This window comes from Ochotona curzoniae, unplaced genomic scaffold, assembly GCF_017591425.1.
Source record: "Ochotona curzoniae isolate NIBS_2020 unplaced genomic scaffold, NIBS_Ocur_1.0 scaffold_4505, whole genome shotgun sequence".
NCBI classification, from domain to species: domain Eukaryota; kingdom Metazoa; phylum Chordata; class Mammalia; order Lagomorpha; family Ochotonidae; genus Ochotona; species Ochotona curzoniae.
This window is the reverse complement of record NW_024467118.1, coordinates 47,038,777-47,061,422: the sequence shown is the minus strand read 5'-3', so window position 1 is coordinate 47,061,422 and position 22,646 is coordinate 47,038,777. Positions and strand designations below refer to the sequence as shown.

The window sequence follows — 22,646 nt, the reverse complement described above, 5'->3', positions numbered from 1 at the left end:
ACTTCTGAACCCTATAAGTTATCATGTATCTCAGGTTGGCTGGGATAGCTGGAGTAAATGCCGGTTCCTTTGGCTTGATTTTTTTGCACTGCCCCCTTTCACTGTCCTAGGTGTGCCACCCTACCAGAAACACCCTTCCTCATTTGCTTTACTCTTCAGACCCAGTTCCAGTTTCACCTACACACAGTGCATCAATGACTACCCTTCAAACATGGGGAAGTTCTTGCACTTGCTTTGTTCCCTATACTCAGGATGCTCAATGAGAACAGGAGATGTGTGTGTTTCACTATCCCCTGGGTACCTGGTTCCTTATATTCTGTTTGCAAACAGACATTCAGCAGAAGATCATACCAGGGAAATGGCAGCTCCATCATCAATATATTGCAGTAGATGATAAAAGAAGAGCTTTTCGAGACATTAAAAGGAAAAGTGACACAACACACTAGACTTGGATATAACAAATCATTGCAGCAATGATAAATTCTATAGCCTTGAGACTGGTATTTGAAAGGGCTATTCAAATACAGTTTTATCCCCCAGTGGGAATCTCTATTATAATCAATATGGCTTACCCTCAGGGCCCATGATTTAAGACAGCTGTAAAGCCACACAGGATTCTGGGGGATATCATGCAAGGAAAATTTAAAAAAAAAAAAAAAAAAAAAGGACATTGTAGATTTAGGTCAGCATTTGAGCTAGTTATTTGGGAAAAACAATACTGACTTAGAGAACCAAAAAACCTGTGACTTTTTCCTCCAAAGAAAAAAGGTAAAAATATAACTTCACATGATTCTGTTAAGCATTTTTTTTTTCAAAGAATGGCAACAATCGGCGCTATACTATTTTGGAAACTACTCAGGATGTGGAACGTCTCTCCCACCAAAGCCCACACATTTAAAGGTTTGGTCCCCAAGGTGGCTACTGGGAGTGGTGGAATCTCTGCAGACGGGTCCTTTATCGTTAGCCGTGTGAACTCTGAAGGTGATGAACCCAAAGGCTGATATGAAACTATGACTCTAACCTCAGCCCCTCTCCATGAGACCCTTCTTTCCAGATGCTCCACCACTGTCTTCCGCTGGCCTCCGAGAGGCCAGGTGAGGGGACCACCTGATTCTGAACTTTAACCTGTAAAACAGTGAGCTAAACAAGCCCTTCTTTCCTTCAAAAGTAGCTTGACTTTGGTGTTTTGCTGAGAAACACAGGATGTAATAAGCATGTCAGGCGACAGCTCTGAGAAAACACAGAAATGGATAGGAAGGTGTTATGTGATACTGAAGTGTGACATAGTAAACTGCTCCCCTTCCTAACTGAAGTACAAGAAACACATGTACTTAAGAGAGATGCCCCAGGGGGCTGGCATGGTGGCAAGACTAGTTAAGTCACTATTTGCAATGCTGGCATCTCATTTTAGTGTGCCAGTTTCAGTGCCAGCCTGTTCTACTTCTGATCCAGCTTCCTGCCAATGTACCTGGGAAGGCAGCAGAAGAAGGTTCAAGTGTTTGGGGTCCCATCATCTATATGGGAGTCTAGGATGACTTCCTGGTTCATGGCTTCAGCCTGGCCCAGACAGCAGCCGGTACTACCATTTGGAGAGTGAACCAGCAGATAGGAGATTCTCTCTCCCTCCCTCCTTCCCTCTCTCTCTCTTTTTAGCAAATAAAAATAAATCTTTAAAAAGGAACACAAAGAAGCCAGATGATCTCAATTGAACACTAGCCTGCTGGGGAAAGCTACCACCGACTAAAAACAAACCATGTGAAACAGAACCTGTGAAAATACTACACTGTGGCTCCTCAGAACTCCACTCAACTAGAAACAATTCTGCTATTTCGTCCTCTCCGGAGAGTCCTTCCTGACTGTCATGTTGTCCTATCACAGCCTCTGCAAAACCATTCGTCAGCAGCAAGGAGAGGCACACAGAGCCAGGTCTGTTTCGCGACAATGTGATGAAAGGCCTGGCCCAGCTCCAGGTTGGCTCACTCACCGGCACGCGGGCAGAAGGGTAACTGCTAAGCAAAGACACAGTGCAGCCCAGCAGGAGCTCCTGAGTGAGTCCCAGAAAGGACAGAACACGGCAGTAAGTAGTTTGTGTCACCAGCAACACATGCACACTCCTTCTGCCTATCAGAAATCCATCCGCTGGCTGGCAATCTCATGGCTCTTGAGTCTTGTTACCTTCAGATCAGATAACACCTGCCCTGAAAAAGTTACCTCGTCTATTCTGCAGAGCCAACTTATTTCAAACAGACCATTTAAAACTGCTCCTGGGGTATTGCACTGCAGTGTAGTGTGTTAAGCTACTACCTGCAGGGACAGAATCCCATATGGTCACAATTGCTACTTCCTATCCAGCTCCCTGCTAATATGCCTGGAAAAGCAACAGCAGAAGCAGCACCCCCAAGCTCTGGGCTTTGGTTCGGCCTAGCCTTGGCTACTGTGGCCATTTAGGAAGTGAGCCAAAAGATACAAGTGCTCTTGCATGCTCTCTCTCTCTTTCTCTCTGTCTCACTCTCTCTCTCCCTCCCCCTCTCTCCTTCTGCTTCTCCTTCTCTGTAACTCTGCTTTACAAACAAAAAAAAACAATAATAGAATAAAATTTTTAAAAATCCTCCCCTCTTGGTCAGTGAAAATTGTGATTACTGGCAATTAATTTATCCTATCTCCAAAACAAAGGGAAAAAGTTCTCAGAATTACCCGACTCCTTTTTACACACCTGAAGCTACTTATGGCTAATCTCAGCTAACTAGCTTATTAATAAAAACTGGTTAATGCTACTGAGCAGAAGTATGTGCTGGCTACAACTGTCAAGGCTGTATACATATGATGACATTTAATTGTTAGAACTCTCCATGATAAGTGTTATCACTGTCCCATCTCACACAGGGGGCAGAATGAGGCCAACAATACAGCTGGTTATGAGCAAAGCCTGATTCTAAACCCAGGTGGCCTCTTGGCCGCCCAGGCCACAACCCCTGGTGCTGGTTCTAATTGAAGAAAACCTACAGAAAAGTCTCTACCTGCGCATCATGCAGGTCAGCAGCTGAGAAATGACCAGGGCCACCAGGAATCCATGAGACTGAAGCTCCACTTTGGTGAGCAACATGTCTTCTTTGCCTTGGTACTATATTCACTGGCCAGTTTCCTGCTCAGGTTAAACATGCCATATGGCTTAGTCTAATTCTAAATCAGAAGATGAAGTCCTAAAGGTTTATCCTAAGGAAGCATAACAGAGCTGGAGTCCCATTTCTGTCGGTTATTTTGCTATTAAATGCTTGAGCATGAACTGCTTATCGGAAAATTGGTAAAGTAAAAATATCAACCCTGTAGGATTCGTTGCTATATTAAGTGAAAGGATATTAACCAGAGGTCCTCAAAAATTTTAAATTCAAAAAAAAAAATAGAAGACCCAACATGTATTTTAAATGATATCATCCTCCAGTGTAGAAAATCTCATTTTGATTGGAAATTTACCATTGGAAACTGTGAGGATTATGGGACATGGTCAAGTTAATAGCTACCTTTACTTTGGCAAGTAACAAATAAGAGAGGGAAATAAGATTTCAGGGAACAATATCAATTCTGGAAGAAGGGAAAAAAACTGTTTTCAAATATTAAAGTAGCAATCTCTTATAGGGCAACAATTGATATGCTAATTATAAATAATTTATCCATTCATTAGATAGCCTAAGGACATGAAAGCGATAAGATGCCATTTCATTAAACATTCTATAAAATTTAATCTTTCACTTATTCAGACAGGTCTTTTCCCAATTATCCCAAACTAGTGTGGTTCTAGTCCTACTCAGATTTATTACATTGTCTAGTGGAACATTACATATACAGCGTGTTACATCTGACAAAGGCTTAATTAGATGACCAATTTTTCTTGACTGGAGAAAATGAAGAGCATTAACTATCCTTAATAATTCCAAATAACAGGACCACATTTGAATTCTTGGGGCACCTTTGAAAATGAGCTTTGGGAATGGGTATTTGGCCTGGCAGTTGACACTCTGCACTCCATATAAAAGTGCATGGACTTAATTCCTGGTTCCAGCTCCTAATTCCAGGTTCCTGTCAGTGCAGACCCCAGAAGGCTTCAGTGATAGCTGAAAGAGGCCTGGATTCAATATCCAGATTCTGGCACCAGCTTTTCTCTTTCTCTCTCTCTCTCTCTCTCTCTCTCTCTCTCTCTCTCTCTCTTTGTGTCTCTCTCTGTATCTGTCTGTCTCTCCTCCTCCTCCTCCTCTTCTATGATATCTCTGTCTCTCTCCCACACACATCCATGCACGTGTACACACAAATACACACAGATAAATAAAATAAAAACAAATTTTAGATGACTTCGGTTGAAAACACAAATTGTCACCTATCATTATTTCTTATTTGAGTAGTCATAATACAGAACTTTTCAGAAGATTATGCAGGATCAGCAGAAAGCCTTCTCACAGACAACACCCTGATTGCATGGGTTCCTCCCCCAGAAACAAAGCCCCAAACACATCCCATCAGTTCGGGCTACCTTTGGAAATTACAACATGGAGAGAGGAGATGAGGGAATCTAAATGTCCTTATGCTCTTGATCCTTCTCTTTGGCAAAGCACCAGTGTTAGGAAAAAAAAATCCTAATGTCTGTTTTTTCATCTCTGCACTCAGATTAGCAAGAACTATTGATGGAAATCACTTCATCATACTGATTAGATGCTACCACAGAATCAGATGCCCCCCCAATGACACACGGACACATCCACACACCTCTCTTCAAGCACCACCATAGCAATTCTGACCCTCTGACACCTTGGCTGTCCCTCCTCTACCCCTTGAAGCAGGTGGCCATCATCCTCCTTCAAGGAGGAGGAGACAGGCACCATAGAAGGATTCCCCCACGTGCTGGCTCCTGCTCCACTCACTAACATATTTACATCCACTTTCCACCTACCAATTTCTTCCTCCAGGCCTGTCAATCCATTTTCCACCCTGAGCTAGGGTAATCACTTGCTGATGCAAATCTCAGCATGTTATAACCCTACTTAAAATTCTTCTGTAAAATTACAGCTCTTCAGCTTGAAATACAAGGGCCTTTCAAATTCTGGTCTCTCCTCTCTGTTGTCTGCATCTCACCTACCTGGACTTCAAAGAGAAACAGTTGCCTGCCTAACACCTTCTGGTCTTTAGCCTTTCTCCTCTCAGCTAGACTGACCCCCATGGAACCTCAAAGGGACAGCCAGGGCCCCCTGTCCCTCCCGTGAAGTCCTCTGCTGTTGCTGTCCACTGGTGGGAATCCCCAGCCATCTAGTGCCCCAGCACTCAGGCTCCACTATCCCCACCCACATCCCACTGCCTTGCAGGTGTTTCCTGTAGGCCTCCAGGCAACAGTGGGGCCCTTAGAGGAGACAACGGACCTGGCTGCTCCAAAGCAAGCACAAGTACCAAAGCCCTCACACAAACACTTGGTTGTGATCTCTTGCATGGATGAATGAATGAATGAATGAATATACTGAGAGACTCACTGTCCTGGATTCAAAATCAGTGGCTACCAAATCTAACTGTATGTCAGAATCACCCAGAGAATTTTTAAAAACATTAACTTCTGGGCCTCGTCCCAAACCTAAAAATACTTGGGGAAGGAGGCCAAGGCATACGTCCCTAGATGATTTTGTTGAAGGAACTTGTTCCACACAAGTCCACAGATGGTGTCTAAGAGCCAGCATCTACACACAACATTGCTCACCTGGCTACCTCCTCGGGGGTGTATGCAAGGAGCCAAAGCCTGCAAATGTATTGGCAATCCACACTGCACTTCTCCTAACCCCACTGTAAGGATGCCCAACTTCTCCCAAGCCCAACATTATGCTTTCTGTAGCTCATCTCCATGAGTCTCAGCCTTCAACTATGTTGGGAAAGGGGACTGTCATTGGGGTGCAAAGGGTTAAGCTACACTTGCAACACTGGCATTCCATATCAGAGCACTGACTGAGTTCTGGCTGCTCTGTTTTCACTCAGCTCCCAGCTAAGGCTCCTGGGAAGTGCCTACATCCCATGTCAGAGTGCCTGGTTCAAGTCCCAGGACTCTCCTTCTGATCCAGCTTCCTGCTAATGTGCACTCTGGAAAGACAGACATCGCTAGCTCAAGTCCTTGGTCCCCGCCATGTAGGAGACTCAGATGGGCTTTCAAACTCCTGGCTTTAGCCTGGCTCATTCCTGGCTATTGGTAGGCATTTCGAGAACATCTCTCTCCATCTTCTTCCCTCTTCCTTCTAAGAACACATTAAAACAGCCACTGTCATGGTTACTCTCAGGTAACTCTAAGGTTACTCTCAAGGTGATAATGTTATTATTTTTTAAGATGTATTTACTCTCATTGGAAAGGCAGATCAGATCAGATCAGATCAGATCAGATTTGTGAAGAGGAGAGACAGAGAGAAAGATCTTCTGTCCACTGGTTCACTCCCCAAGTGACTGCAATGGCCAGACCTGAGCCAATCTGAAGCCAGGAATCAGGAGCTTCTTTCTGGTCTCCCACCTGGCTGCAGGACTGAGCATTTTGCCCAGCCAATAATGTTACTTTTAAAGAACAATTTACTAACCAAATCTCTTACCACAACTCATGAGAAAAAGGAAGACAAAGAGAAGTTAAAACAATAGATATGGAATAATTACAAAATTCTAATCTCTGGAAATTAATTCTAAGAGACTTTGACCTATTTTATTTCGTGAACTTATCTACTTTGTCATCTTAATTCTAAATATAAAGAAATTATAAGAAGGCATTTTGCTCTTGCACTTAAGATGCTGGTAACACATGCCATGTCCTATATGAAGTTTTTGGTTTCAATTTCTGGTTTAGTGTCTTCCCTGAAAAACCATGGTGAGAGATCATGAAACTATGCTCCCATTTCCCACACGGGAGACCTGGACCGAGTTCTTAGCCCTCAGCTCCCACCTCAGTCAGAACCTACCATGAGTATTTGATAAGTTAATCCGTGGATGGGAGGGATCTCTCTCTCTCTCTCTCTCTCTCTCTCTCTCTCTCCATCAAATAATTTCTAAGCCTTTAAGTCAATTGTTAAAACAGACAAAAAACCTAATGGCTCTCTGCTTATTGTTTTGTTAACAAGTTGAGTATATAGAAAGGTTTTAACAGTTAGCTAGTCATGAAATGGAGGAAAGGTTAATAAGGTATATAATTTTTAACTGTTGCACATCGTCTAAAAACAATTTTAAAATCCATACTGTGCATCATAATGCTTTGTGACTCTTCAGTGTTATAAGGAACAGGAGTTGGCTTTATTCATGCCGCTTTAACATTACTACACACTCCAGAGCTTATGTAGGAGCTAGATTTTGCAAACCCTCCTACTAGCACAGAAACTAAATAGAGATTATGCTATTAACATTCACTACGTTGCCATGGGTTACTGAATTCATCCTCCCTGACCAGTGAAAAGGCATGGGTTTCGTAAAAGATTTTTCTCAAATGGAGTAGCCCTCCTATGGCAAGTCTCAAGGACCCTTTTCTTTTCCCCCAAAGCCGAATATATTATAACGTACATCTAACTGCTCCAAACCAGCCGATTTTTTTTATCAAAAAGACAGTCAATTTACCCATTTTAACCATCCATTCCTGATTCAATCATATTGACAAAAATTCCCAGTGTATTAATTTCCTCAACACCTTGGACTTAATCTTATCTTACACCCTGCAGATCCACATTAACACCTCCTTTTTGCACCCTGATACTTTCATTTTAAATTATCAGGCCACATACTGTCAAACTATTCGATGATCTGGATTTTGTTTTAAATTGCCATCCTCAGATTAATGCTACAAAGGCAGACAGTAAAAGTTGGACTGGATTAATTCTTATGTGTCTCAAGCAATTCTTCTTCTCTAAGGGAAAGCGCCAGAGAAAAGGAGAGCAGAAGAAAACGATGGGGGAAATGAATGGAATGATGTTTACATTTCAGAAAAGTTTCAAATGGTCAACTACCTCTATGTTAAACAAGGGAAGACCTAGGAGATGTACGGCCCCAACTATCTCATCTTAGGAACTGGAGCTGTTAGCTCTGTGATGGACAGGTCATGATAACGCTAAGCCACTTCAATCTGCTGCAGCACTCACAGGGCACGGAAAAACCTCTGCAACGTGATAACAGGAAAGGTAAGAAACAGCAGCCAGGAAATCCTTCAGCAAAGTCCTCAGCCTGTGGCTGTACAGATGTTAGCAGCCTCCCTCTCACAGCAAATGCACACTTCACAGCAATGTTCACGAAAACACAGGATGAAAAGATTTGTCTGTCTTGGTTTGAACAACTTTTGAATGCCACACATAGTTTTTCATAATGTGCATGGTCAATGCACATTATGCACATAACTTATCTTTAAAACTTCCATTTTCCACCAACTTTTTGGAAGATACCTAGTAATGCTCACAGCAGCCACAGGTGGCTGAGTGAAAATTACTTGCAAATAACACTTTTGGGGAGGTAGATTCAGAGCACCAACCCCAGCACTTCACTGGGAAAGACCCATATTCCCTTATCTGTCTGCACCGGGCCACAGAAACCTCCGCTTCCAGCCCTGGCCGTCAGGGTGGTTCCCTACTGTTGATCACACCTTGGGCATCCCAAACCTTCCTCATCATTCCTGTAATTTCTTTGCCAGAATATGGATTTCCCAACACATTTTCAGCTTTGCTTCAGTTATATTACCCCTTGAGTCAAAAGAAGGGAAAACTGAAGAGGGGTAAGGGAGAGTGACATGGTGGAAATGAATAGAGAAAATGGCAGCTTCAGCAGTGGCACAGCAAAGGAAGATGGCACCGAGCTACTGGCTGGTAGAAGGTGCAAAGAGGTGGCAGCTTGGCAGGCTACACAAGGTAGAGGGTTAGAGAGCTCCTTTGTCCTCCCCCAGCCCAGTATCCCCGAGTCCCCAATCTGATTGCCAAACCATCTGCTCCTAAGAAAGCCACTGAAATCCTAACACATAGGAAAGGCAGACCCCAAACTAAAGACTCTTTATTTGCTATACAACCTGCCTAGGAGTGACATGGGTGGAGAGCAGCAGTCACACTGACCTGAGATTCCAGAAGGATTACAACTTTTTGAAACTCGTCCAAGAAGAAAAAACACTTGGTTTTGGAGAAGACAGCCTACTGGGTTTAACTTTACAACCTGTTTCCTAGCCTTCCTCTCCTGTATTGTATCTCTGGAAGACTCCTTTTAATTACATGTGCAAACACCAACAGTTGAATACTCGGCTGGGAAGAAGCAGTTTTTCTTCCCTTTACCTTCAACTAAAAAGTCAAAAGAAGGATATAAACTTAAATTGAGTCTGATGACATAGGACACAGTTTCCCTGATTCTCAGTGAAGCCCAGTTTCATTAGTTCATACATCCTGCAGAAACACTGAATGCACACACAATGGTTCTCTACCACTTTTCCTAAGCTAGAAATTCAAGGAAAAGGGATAAAGCAATAATTCTGTGGATTTTCTGATTACACACCAAAATCAATAAGAAATGGAATATTTGATTTCTGATTAAATTAGTGCCAGCTATTTGGCTAAGAATCTGAATTAAAGCAGCTTTGAACTCTATCTGACCCTGAACAAGTTGCCTGCTGGCTCCCTTCTACTTCCCTAGGTATAAAACATTTAGAAAGGAGTCAATTCTGCATACTTACCTTCCAAAAGAATTAATAATAGAGAAGAAAAGATGTGTGAAGTTCTCCCTGAGTGACAGGCATTACACTATTTCATATGTAACATAATTGTTACATGTTGGATATTATTCTCATCTTACAGATAAGAAACCCCAAGACAGATGGATCATGCAGACCACCAAAATTACACATCCACCAAGTGGGCGCCATGACACTAAAATGGAATCATTCAACTTCCAATCTCTAGACCACAATGCACCACTGCTAGACAAAAGCATTTTATTGAACAGAAAATGGCAGCCACTAATTGCCAATGAGGAACCAACACCTAACATTATGGTCATCTGTACCATTCTGCTCCTCTTAGCCAAAAGACTTCTAAAAAGTTTATCAATATCCGTTCATTGTCCACATGAAAAAGGGCCATTGGGTGAGCAAGTGTGGGGAAAATGTGTCCAAACACTGCTCTCCACTCTCTGAATGCCAACTGAACTGCAAATTCAGATGAGGTCACAAGTCAACAGGAGACCTTATTATAATTACAACCTCCCCACTTTGTTTCCTGCTTGCTCCTTGGGCCAAGGGTGAGCAGATCAAGACAACTGATACACCACATCACCCTGAGACCTCTTCACCAACCACCTTGAGAAGTAACTCTGTCCAGGATTAAAGAAAGTAGTAAAACTATTGGAAATACCAGCAAGATCATATGTCCCCCCATATCTATACATGACAAAAAGTGGATCAAAAATGGAGGCAAAACATAAGCTTATTTCTGCACAAAAAAAAAAAAAGAAAGAAAAGAAAAAGAAACCCATGCATACGAGGGGTCTTTAACAAATGTATGGCATCATGAGAAACTTATGCATGGATTTCAAAAACGTTTAAACCAAAATGAACTTATGTTTCAAGTCCATTTTCCCATGATGTTCAGAAAAAGAATTTACTGAAATACACTGAGTAGAGCCAGCACTGTGGTAAAGCATGTGAAGCTATCACTTATGATACTGGTATCCCCGGTCAGAATGCCAGTTTGAGCCAGCTATCCTGTGCCCAATCCAGTTTCCTGCTAACGTGCTTGGTAAGCTAGTGGAAGATAGCAAAGGACTTGGACCGCTGCCACCATTGTGTGAGACCTAGATGGAGCTTCTGGCTCCTGGTTCCCACCTGGTCCAGTGCTGGTTATTATCGCCATTTGGGAAATGAAGCAGTGGATAGATCTCTTTCTCTTTCTCTCTCACTCTCACTGACACTTCTTCAAACAGATAAATGCACAAATCTTTGGAAATAAATGAAATACATGGAGTGGCTCACAGGATTCCAGAGAGGGCCAGAGACCCAAGTGTGAAAATTCAGTTGCCAGAGCCTCATCAGTGAGGAGTTCAGGGCAGCCACCACCAAGCACAAGCTTGAAGCCAGCATCATCAACACTGCCACATGGGTCACCACCAGCCAGCTGCCACCACAGCCCAGAGAGTGTCAACTTGCTGCCAGGCTACCTCCAGCTCCAGGGACTAGGTCTCCAGTTTCTACCACCCTGCTCCCTGGAGCCGCAGAGTCTACAAGGAAGCACTTAACTAGTAAAAACCAAGCCACTGGTCCTTGCCCATCTTATAAGGAGGGCTCAGAAAGTAATTCCATGGCAACATCAGCATCTTGCAAAAAACAAGTTCAGCTTCCCACCTTGACTGGCTATCACTGTGGGTGTATACCACAGCACTCATGCTGCTTTAAAAACACCCCACTGGCTGGCTTGCAATAGGAATTGACTCCCCAATGAACTCAGAGGCCAGAATCTGGGAACCCAATCATTTCCGTAGGATTGTTCCTCTCTGTGAGCTCTGAGCCTTCTCCTCTCCATATCCCTCTCCTAGATTCTGGAGGTTGCTCACAATCCTTGACTTTCCTGGAATACAGACACATCACTCCAGTCTCAACCTCCACTGCTACACAGTCCTCTCTGCTGTGTCCATGTCTCTTTCTATCCTTACAAGGACAACAGTCATATTGGGTTTAGGACCCATCCTCCCCAACTGCAAGTTATCTTGATCTGTAGGTAAGATCATAGTCACAGGTCTGCAAGGTTAGGGTTTGAATCTATCTCTTAGGGGACACGTTCCCCACATAAGAGTGCAGAATTAAACAGTCAGAAGAAGGAAGTTCAACTACTGCCTGCAGTGTTGGTATGTCATATGGGTGTCAGTTCAAATCCTATCTGCTCCACTTTGGGTCCAGCTCCCTGCTTACACACCTGAGAAAGCAGCAGAGGATGGTCCCAGTCATTGGGCACTTGCATTCACATGGAAAACCTGGGTGACATTTCTGACCCCTTGCTGTGGCCATTTGGGGAGTGTACCAGCTGATGGAAAATTCATTCATAATCTCTCTCTCTCTCTCTTTCCTCCAAAACGACAAATATCCAATGCACCTCAATCACCACGAAGGGCTTCATTTTACCTAACAATGAAACAATTTCAAACAGGAGAATATGCCCAAAGCAAAATTAACTCTCTTAGAGGAATTAACCAGACAGGAATTTACAGCAGGGGCCAGGTTGGGATATGAACTGCAAAGCTAGATGGTTCCTCCCCCCTGAAACCATGGCCATTGGCCATTGGAGAAGGCCAGGCTTGAGTTGCACTATTTCTAATGCCTGCAGGCATCTGCCAGACATTTCTCTTTTATCTTCAAAAAGAAAAAATGTGGCCTGGAGGGGCCATCAAGAATTAAAGGAGAAAGATAAATGGAGTTTTCGACTTTGTATATGAGTTACCTAAGCCTTCATTTTCAACTGGATAAGTATATGACAGATGTTTGAAATGTGCATGATTTACACAGCTGGCCTAGTCCATGCTGCTGCTGCTTGCATAGTTCTCACTGTCTAACTATCCTGTTCTCAACAATACAATAGCTTCTGAGGAGGTATAAATATCCATAAAACAAACCCAATAATTAAAAAGCACTTCACTTTCAGAGAGAGGAGAGCAGTCTCCAAGCAAACCTAAGTTCCACTCTCCAGGTTACCCAGAACCTAAGGAGGATATAGAGTTGATGGAATCCAAGCAACTCTCCATCTGCTGGGAACAAGAATAACAAAGTCATCTGTGCCTCAAGTGCAGCCTGAAGTACAAAAATCTAAACTACTCTCATGTGCCCAACCACCAGGGCTACACAGGTGACCTCCAACCTATACCGATAACCTTCATCACTGATATGCCTTAAAGATGGACACACATAACCAATCTGCTGCTCCCCAAGGGAACTCGGCATCTGTCTCACCTTCCCCACTTCCTGGGTCACCTTCTTCCAACACAAAAGCCTGAGTCAGGTCTTGTCTCCTTGCATGTCTTAAACCTGACCAGCCACAAAGCGTGGACTGTGCTCCTGCGTTCTCCCAGATTTTGCCTTTCCTCGTCCAATGCCACTGGCACGTTTCCAATCTGTGGTGTGAGCACCACACAGACACATGAATTCACTTCAGGTAGCACTTGGTTCAACTGCTGCTGCTGCTTTTGAAAATTTTTATTTCATATAAAAAGCAGAGAGAGGAAAATGGATAGGTGACAGACAGATACAAAGAGCTTACTATACCTGTGGGCTCACACTGCAAATGCCCACAACAGCTAGAGGTAGGCTAGATTGAAGCCAGGAGCTCAGAATACAATCCAGCTCTCAGGCCCGGCCGCATGGCCTAGCGGCTGAAGTCCCCACCTTAAACGCACCAGGATCCCATATGGGCGCCAGTTCTAATCCCGGCAGCCCTGCTTCCCATCCAGCTCCCTGCTTGTGGCCTGGGAAAGCAGTCGAGGATGGCCAAAACTTTGGGACCCTGCACCCTTGAAGGAGACCTGGAGGAGGTTCCTGGTTCCCGGCTTTGGAGTGGCATAGCACCGGCCGTTGCGGTGACTTGGGGAGTGAATCATCGGACGAAAGATCTTCCTCTCTGTCTCTCCTCTCTGTATCTTTGTAATAAAAATAAATAAATCTTTAAAAAAAAATCCAGCTCTCCCATGTGAGTGACATGGACCCAAGGCATTTTGGCCATTACCTGCTACTTCCCAGGATTCACATGAGCAGGAAGCTGGGATAGAAAAAAGGGCTGGGACTCAAACCCAAACAGACCAATATGGGAAGTGGGTATCCCAAGCAGTGTTTTAAACCCACATGTCAAACAGACACTCCATGTCTTAAACATAAGTATCACATTTTCATTTTAGTGAGGATTATAAATAAAACCCATAATTTTACAGAAAATGTATAAGTTTCCTTTTAATTAATTTAAGTAAACAAGGGTCAAGCTTAAGGAAAAAAATTAAGTTAATAAAAGGTAGAATGGACATGGTCTAAAAAAATAACTTGTAGTGGGATAGTAAGGCCCAGCAGTGTTGAGAAACACCACCCTGTGGTGGTCACTCATCATCTTATTTGATCACCACACTAGCCCCCTCACTAGCCCCGAGTTGGTTCTCAGGCCCTAAATGTTTGTGACGTTCACCTGTCCTACAAGCTACTGCCAGACACCTCTTTCTGACACGTTCCTTCCATAGTTCCCCCACTCTCCCATCCAAAGTCACAATTTATTGCCTAGCTCATAAACTATAAATCTTAAGATCCCACTGCCTGGCTACACATTACTTCTACTTACACCTTGTCTTGGCCTGTCTTCTGATGCTGTAACAGTACCGGAGGCTGGGTAATTATAAAGAAAAGAGGTTCATTTAGCTTACAGCCCTAGAGAGGCAAGGACACAGCACCAGCATCTGCTGGGCTTCTCGTGAGGGCCACACGATGCTTCACTCATATGGAGCAGGTGCACACAGAGGAGCACATGTACTAAAGACAAAGAGAAGTGATCCACTCCATAGCAATCCACTCTCTTGCTCTAACCAAGTCAGCCCTGAAAGACCAAAAACCTACTCCAGCAGGAATAATTCCTTCTCATATCAATCCCCCTCTTAAAGCCCCTATCCACCTCTCAATTCCACACTCTGAGGACTTTTCAAGTAGATGAATCTCTGGGAGAAAAACCATCACATCTCCAAGTCTCTTCATAGCACATCTCACATCCATATTTTCACATTCTGCCTCATACTAATTTCACAGCTTTCCTCTAATTCTCTCCTTCTCCATTGCAAATCTATCCACTCCTTTAAGACCCAGGCAAGTCTTCCTTCCAGGCAATCCTTGCAACCAGCATCCTTCTCTTCTCTGGACTCAATTCCACTTGCAGCAATCCTATCAACCATCCTACTTGACTCTTGATTATTTCTATTATTTTCTCAGTTCCTAATGATTGATCCCTGGACAGCTGGTTTCACCCATCAGTCACAATTGCACACCTTTCTAGGGTAGAATCTTAGCATCTGCGTAGTTTGTACACTACACATTTTCCAAGAACTTTTTGAGGGCCCTCATACAGAACAATTTCAGCTTTTTTGCACCTAAGTAAACTTATGTCTGAATTCTATCTCCCACAAACTTTTGAAGTCCCCATGAGTTTATAAATTGCAATTTGGAAAAGATGACTCATATGAAGACTTCAAGATTTCTTTATCCAACTTTTTAAGAGAAGTCCTATTTTCGTCATTCACTGAGTATCTGATAATGTGGCTCTTTGGTTCCTGGCAGCTTAGAGATGTGAATTAAACAGGTCCTGTCACTGCGAAGCTCACCATCCAGCACGCAGGTAAGCATGTGATACTACAAAATGTGACTGTCTTGCTATAATACCCGCACAAAATGAGTATCTTTGGAGCAATTCATTCTAGAAAGGATCATGAGGACATCAGAATGAAAAGGCTACACGTGAGAAAAATACAGAAGCCAACTAGGATTCTATCAGACCTAGAAGGACAAAAAGCATAATCTAAATAGTGTCTCAGCAGTTACAAAATGTGCACAAGGGCCACAGGGTATGGTGACAGCCAAGAGCTCCCAGAGCCTGGAGCACAAGGTGCTGGAGGAAGGAGAGGAGGTAGTAGGCAAATCAGAGTAGACAGAGCGCAAGAGTCTGGGTCTACAGCCTCATCCACAGACAGGAGGAACACAGAAAAGGGAAGCAGCAGCACTGATTTCTCTGTGAAAGAGATTTTATAATGACATAAAACAGAAGCCCTCTGGGGACACAGGGAAAATGGATCAGACTGGAAGAGGGATCAGCTTGGAAGACACTTTATTAGAAAAGAAGCTTTCCACAACAGGGAGAGACAAGTTCTAGAAATATTTTGGTGGCAGAAATCAATAGGATTTTCTGACCAACGGGGGGCTAGGCGATGTCTTTGTTTTTGTGGTAGGGGGGGGGTAGTAGGATGGTTTTTGGGGTGGTCAGTAGGTTTTTGGTAAATGGGGTTTGAGGGTGGGGAGGGTGTGGGGAGTTGTGGTTGGATGGTTAAGTTGTTTCAGAGTAGGTTTGTTACGAGTCTGTGCTTGTTAGATGGGTCTTGGGGGACTGCTTATGTGAGGCAGGTTATGGTGAAGGTATGGTCAAAATGTTAGTTGTATAATCCCAGTAGCAAGGTTTAATTTTTCCCCAACAATTCAATACAATCCAACCTACAATATACCCCACACCTCCAACACCATAATCTATACAAATCCCAATTTCTTACCTTTCCAACTTTTCTACACTCATAAACCCCCCCTCTTTCAACCCCCCCATATCCCTTAAAACCCCACAAAAACACCAACCCAAAAAAAAAACCCCCACCCCCCCCTACCCCTCTATACCCCTCACACTCCCACCCTTTCCCCTCATTTCCTACTTTATTCAAGACATTCAAGACCCTACACCCCCCTGGGAAATAAAGAATAAAGTCATTCACCACCAAGTGTAATATTCCTCACTTCCACTTGCCTGATGAAAGGAGTTGACATCAGTAGTTTCAAATTAAAACACAGTTGGAGCAGCAGGGATCCAAATGGATGTGTACAAAGAGAGTGCGGAGCCAGGATGAGCTTTCTTAAAACTTGCATATGACTGGAACTTTCCATGCCCGAGGCTATCAGCCTGCCTGCCAGCACCACACCGGTCGCCAGGGCAAGCCCTAAGAGATACACCCTGAAACCCACGTTTGAGGATGACAGGGAATGGGAATCTACTGCAAAATGAGCCCTGCTCCCACCTACAGCAGTATATAACTCCAATAAGTAGAAAAGGGCAAAGGGTTTTCCCTAACGATTTTTGTGTAAGTGTTCAGAAGTCCTGCTCTCGCTCATTACAGAGGCACAGAGGAGCCCCACTGCTGGAATCAGAGGGCTCATTACAGACGGAGGGAGGTCATGTTACCCGCCAGGGACACAGCTGGTCTGTGGCGAGCCCAGATTAGAACCCTGAGTGTCCACCCTCCACTCCCAGAAAACACATCACTGAAAACAACAGAACAGAAGGGACTAGAACATACTGTCAAATACGCCCCACAACAAATTTCTATCAAATGAAGCCAACAGACTAATCAAGGTGGGATGCTGGCTACTCCTCCCCACTGATTATATTCATTAACTCAGCAGACAAAACTGATTTAAATTTTCCCTAAGATTTCAGTTCAGGGCTTTTAGCCTTCTTTGTAATTCCTGTAAAGTCGCAATATTAAAAATGTCTGCTTGCATCCTTAAAGATGTTATTTAAAATTACAAGTATCAAACTTGCATATGCCATGATTTCGCTCCTCAGAAACACGGCCTTCGAAGAACCTACTCCATAGAACCTGTGCACAGGGAATATAAAGAAGCATCTTCCACAAGGAATGGGAGAAGGAGAAAGAGGAAAATTAAACATTCATAGTAGGGGTGGGCATCTGGTGTAGCAATTAAGATGCTCACAGCCCAACAAGCATAGCCCAGTTTGAGCCCTGATTCTAGCTTCTTGCTGCTCTGCACCCTGGGAAACCCTGATGGAGTTCCTGGCTACTGACTTCCTCCTGGCCCAGTGCTAACTGTTGTGGACACTGGGAGAATAAGCCAGAGAATGGGAGCTAGCACGTTGTCTGTCTGTCTGTCTCTCTTCCTCTCTCTCTCTTTGGGAGAATGTGGGAGTTTTACTCTTATCCAGTGTTAATAATATCATCATTTCTAGTTTTAGAAAACACAGCTGAGCCTGACATGGTCGGGATCCCATGTGGGTGCTGGCTGGTATCCCAGTTGCCCCACTTCCCATCCAGCTCCTTGCTTATGACCTGAAAAGCAGTTGAAGATAGGCCAAAGCCTTTGGACCCTGCACCTGCATGGGAGACCTGAAAGAAGTTCCTGGCTCGTGGCTTCTGATCAGCTCAGATTGGGCTGTTGAGGCCATAAAATCTTTCTGTAAATCTGACTTTCCAATAAAAATAAATCAATTTTTAAAAGAAAGAAGGAAAACACAGAATTATTCCACATTCATTTTCTTCTTCAGATAATGCCACACATATTTTATCATTCATCCTGATTTGAACAAAAGGCAAGATTTTCCCCCTTTCTGCCCCGAAACTACCACTGGGAAATTAATATGCAGGATAACAATGGACTCATCTCACGGCCTGACTGGTTGCTAGGAGGCTTGTGAATTCTTGGGAATATTTTAGATTTGGTAGCATGCACTGGGAGCTTAAACAACCTTACAAAGCATGGCCTTCAAGATTCAAAAGTTTCAGAATTCTCCATCTTCACTGTCCTCTTGCAAGACCTTGTTAGCTTTCTATATGTGCCTGTTCTAACCTCTTGAGCTTAAGTGTAGTTTATCCTGAAGGTATAAGAGAAGCTAAGGCTAAATGTCAAGTCTGTTGCTATAAATCACATTTCACACTGGTAATTACTCATTAGTAGGAGAAAGACTGTTTGAAATGGGGCTGTCTCATTAGAAAGCTATTACAGAAGCCTACCAGCCTGCCTGCTGCACCTTCTGTGTGAGAGACACACTAGTCCAGACGGGTAGCTATTCATTCATCCGGCTGCCTAAAATTCCCAAGGCCTTCTCAAATCCTAAAGTTTTTTTTTATTATTATTCCTACACTTTTCAAGAATATGTTTTGAGGAAAGCTCAAAAGAAGAGTTTCCTAACTGAAGTTACTTTACATAGCACATCACTGAAGAAAAGTTATCCTGTCCCTTGGACCCAAGGAATTCACCCACAACAAAAAGCCCTTCTTCCTAACAATGAAGTACAATAATATGAGCAGTTATTAAACCAAAGGCTAGGCAAATGCCAAGGGGAAGTGTAAAAAAGCCTTGTGCCTCCAAGCTGCTGCATTTTCTATTTCATTTTACGTGATGAAGAATCCATTTATATCCAGAGTGACCAGTGTGATACAAGAGGATTTCCTGTACATTTCCCAAGGGGAAGAAAACTTACAAATGGTCTCAAAATGTCTCAATAGACCAACTATTTCGATCAACATTCATATTTTGAAAGGAGACATATTTCGGACAGAAAATAGATAATATTCTCCCTCCCTAACAACTTACCCCGTCCCAAGGAAAAGTTGTGTATAAGATGCCTCCTACTCCAAGTTCATTTTAGATATCTTAGTCTTAATATTTACTATTTCTTTCCATTAGCACCTTCACCTTTCTGGTCTATGTATTAGCTAACATCTCAAAGAAAAAAATCACAGCTCCCCCTTCCTGGACAAACATATATGCTGAACCCTTTAACCCCACAGGAACCCCACAAGGTGGCAAGCACTCTCCAAAATACTGAATGACAGACGCAGCTCTCCATCCCTTTGTCCCTCAGGAACTCAACATTGAAGCTGGACAGTCGCCACCAACCCAAAGACAGGTTATTCTTTCACATCCTAAGGTCAGCTGAGTGTGTGCAGGTAAAGACGCCAGCTAAGAGCACCAAATAAAAGTCAACGCATCTTCCTTAAGCCCTCAGGAAGGTCTTGCAGGCCTGACAACAGTAGAGAAGTTCTCCCACAAAGAATGAAAATGAGTGAATAATGAAGTCATGCCAAGGCTCCTGGGAATGTGCCTGGGGTTATTAAAGAATCTTGCAGGTCTGCTGAAATTACAGCCACCTGCCCTCATAACCTTCCCCCTCAGTGTTAACACTGGCTCCTTAAGTGAGGCTAAACGAGAGGGGATCTGTTGAGTGTGATAGAAAGACATTCAAACCATAACGATATAAAGTCCAGGATTATCTGAACACTCCATAGCAGACAACGGTTTATGCACATGCGTGTTTTGAGGTTACATCTGGATTTAGGTGTATTCCAAAATTTACTACTCCAAGTCTGAAGAATACAGGCAACCATCACAGCGACTTAAATTACTGCAGTTGTCACTTCCTTTACAAATTTCGCTTTTCATGAAGGGAGGGGGGTGGCGGGGCTGGTGGGGGGGGATCTCAAGGGATCTTTCTTGCCAGAATAGTACAACAACCTTACACCACCTGACTTTGCAAAGAAAAATAATGGTTATTTTATTGATGTCTTACATACAAGGAAATGTGGTCACAAAACATTTCTGAGGCATGAGAGACTGACCCTGGTTTTAAGTGATTTGCTGTTTTAGGAGAAAGACAGTCAAGTTAGACTATGGGTACCAACCACAGGCTTAGAACAAGCTTTCCGGCTGAGACACGGTTTACAATCTCGGGCCTTCCGTTACAATGTTTTCAGAAAAACATCAAATCTTCAGAATGGAAAAACAAGAACACATAAAAAATGCACGATCTTACATATCGCCAGGAGCAACCGATTCACAACAAGTAAGCAAAAAGCACAGGGAAATATCCTGGATTCTCCGCTTTCAACATTTCCTCTAGTCCTGCATCCCGGGATTCCCAAAGCACAAACCAAAGCCATTTTCCAAGAGAGCCTTTTTCCCAGCACTACCTCTGAAGAGCTCATTCTATTCACCATTCCTTGTGTCCTTCCCTGCCTGACATGCAAATACACGACACCGCCTCCATCCTTTCCGTGCAGCCTCATTCAAAGCAATCCCGGTGAAATCCACACGCAATCCTGCAAGCCTTCACACATACACACCAGCAGCCCACAGAACGCATTCAGGGAGCGCCAGCGCAGGCTCCCTCGCGGGCAGCTCAGCCCAGCCTGACACCAACCGCCCCCTTGCAGGGAACCTGCTCCCTCTGCACACAGCAGGGGTTTATTTAAATGCCCACGGGGGGACCTCCAGGCCACCGTGCGGGCACTGAGCCGGGGGGCCTGGCATTGCGGACAGCCGCGGGGAGCAGGCTCCGCCAGCGGGCTCCGGAGGGAGGCTGCGGCGCGGCGTGCTCGCAGTCATTGATCTCCCTGCAGCCTCAACGCCCGGCTCGCCCCCTACCCTGATTTCACCTCACTAACCGTTCTCCACCCCCCATATTGCGAGGGCCTGCTGCGGATCGTGCGGAGGTACAAAATGGTGGATGGGAGCTAATTTTCCCCCGCTTTACCCATAACTTCTCGCATCCGTCACCACGCCGAGCTGGCCCTCCGAGGACGCAGCGGCTGGGAGGGGGGAAAGAGGGGTGCAGGGCCGCGGTTACCTACCTGATGTCAGGTAGCCCCGCGCAGCCTGGGGCGCGAAGGCCGCGGGGAAGCGCTTGTGCAGGCGGTAGTCCTTCTCGCTGCGGGACCTCATGCGGTCCGAGGCCCGGTCCGAAAAATCCGAGCTAGGCCAGGCTCGCCGCAAGGTTGTGCTCCGGGTCTTCTTCATGGTGCAGGGGGGTGCCGACCTGCCGCCGGCCCCGCTCCTCGGGGTTGAGGCGGCAGGGAGTGAGGGGGGCGGGCAAGGGGCTCAGCGCCGGGGCGCAGCGCGCTGCTTCACCCGTCTACGGCGGGCACGACCCGGGCGGACTCTGCGCACATTTTCCCAGCCCCTCCTCGTAGGCGTCTACACCGCCCGCGGCGGGTCCGGCCCTCCCCACGCCCCCCCACAGCCCCACGGCGAAGGCTCCGATTTTACACACGTCCCACAATGCATTACACTTCATTTGCAATCCGCCCGGCTTATAGCTTCCAGATTCCTGGGAGGTGGATGGGGTGGAAGGGTGGAGGGGTGGGAAGAGGGGGGAGGCACGTTAGGAGGAGGCTCTCCCCGGCGGGGAGGAGGCGGGCAGGGGGCGGGGGGCGCCGAAACTTGCAGCGTGGAAGCAATGGGAGCGCAGACAATGGCTCGATTCAGCGCAGGAGTGCTTAGCCAACTGTGAGCCCGGCACAAAAGACCCAAACAAACGAGGACGCCCAGGCCCTCGGCAGCGGACTCGCGACCGGGCGCCCGCGGAAGCCGGAGGGGCGGCGGCAGCGCAGGCGGTGGCGGCGACAGCGGCTCCCTCGCGCGTGGCCCGGCTCAGCGCGAAGCGAACGGATGACAGCGTCCAGGTCGGCTTCCCCCGGGCCTGCCGGCCGCGCGGCCCGCAGTCGGCGGCGCAGGCGGGCTCGGCCTCGCTCGCAGTCTGCGGGAGGCAGTCTTCATTCCAGAGGCTCGGCGGCTTGGGAGGGGATGGCGGTGTGTGCGCGGCGAACCGGCCCCAATCCTCGGGCGGCGGCGGCTGCTGAGGCGGGCGGCCGGGGAGTCCAGAGCGGAGACGGCCCGAGCGGTCGGCGCGGCCACAGCGCCTCCTGGTCCGTCTTCCCACCTCCGGGACTCAGGGCGCGTGCGTTGGGGGGCCGGCGGTGCGCGCCGACACGCGTGTGCCCCCTCTACACAGGCATGCTCCTTACTTACTGGCCCGGGCGGCGACTGGAGCCATGGCTGATGCCCCAGAAGACGCCGCGCCCGCCGCCCGACACCCGCACGGCGGTCCGGCCGCTCGGCCGGGGGCGCGCGGGACGGCTAGGGAAGGGCAGGAAGCGGGGAAAGCCGCCCAGTCTCATGCTAATCAGCAGGCTGCCGGGGAGTTAGAGCTCAGGTCCTGTCAGGCTCCTCAGTCTCAGGGCAAACCCCGGCGGCGACGGCGGCGCTGGCGCTGGGCTGTGGCTCCGGGCTGAAGTCGGCGCTTGGGTATTTACATATTTTCAGGATGGTCCCTCCCCTTCGCTGAGGGAGAAGAGAGAGGACA

The 22,646-nt window shown here is 45.8% G+C and overlaps 1 protein-coding gene across 1 annotated transcript in view; it reads right to left on the bottom strand.

The window, feature by feature from the left end:
* STOX2 (storkhead box 2) overlaps positions 1-21,503 on the bottom strand; it is a 100,958-nt gene extending 79,455 nt beyond the window's left edge. The window contains exons 1-2 of the mRNA XM_040965936.1: positions 21,376-21,503; positions 21,136-21,335 (exon numbers count right to left, since the gene is read on the bottom strand). Of these exons, the coding sequence (XP_040821870.1) occupies positions 21,136-21,301 (166 nt within the window). The 5' untranslated portion in view covers positions 21,302-21,335; positions 21,376-21,503. The remainder of the gene's footprint in view (positions 1-21,135; positions 21,336-21,375) is intronic.
* Positions 21,504-22,646: the final 1,143 nt, after the last annotated feature.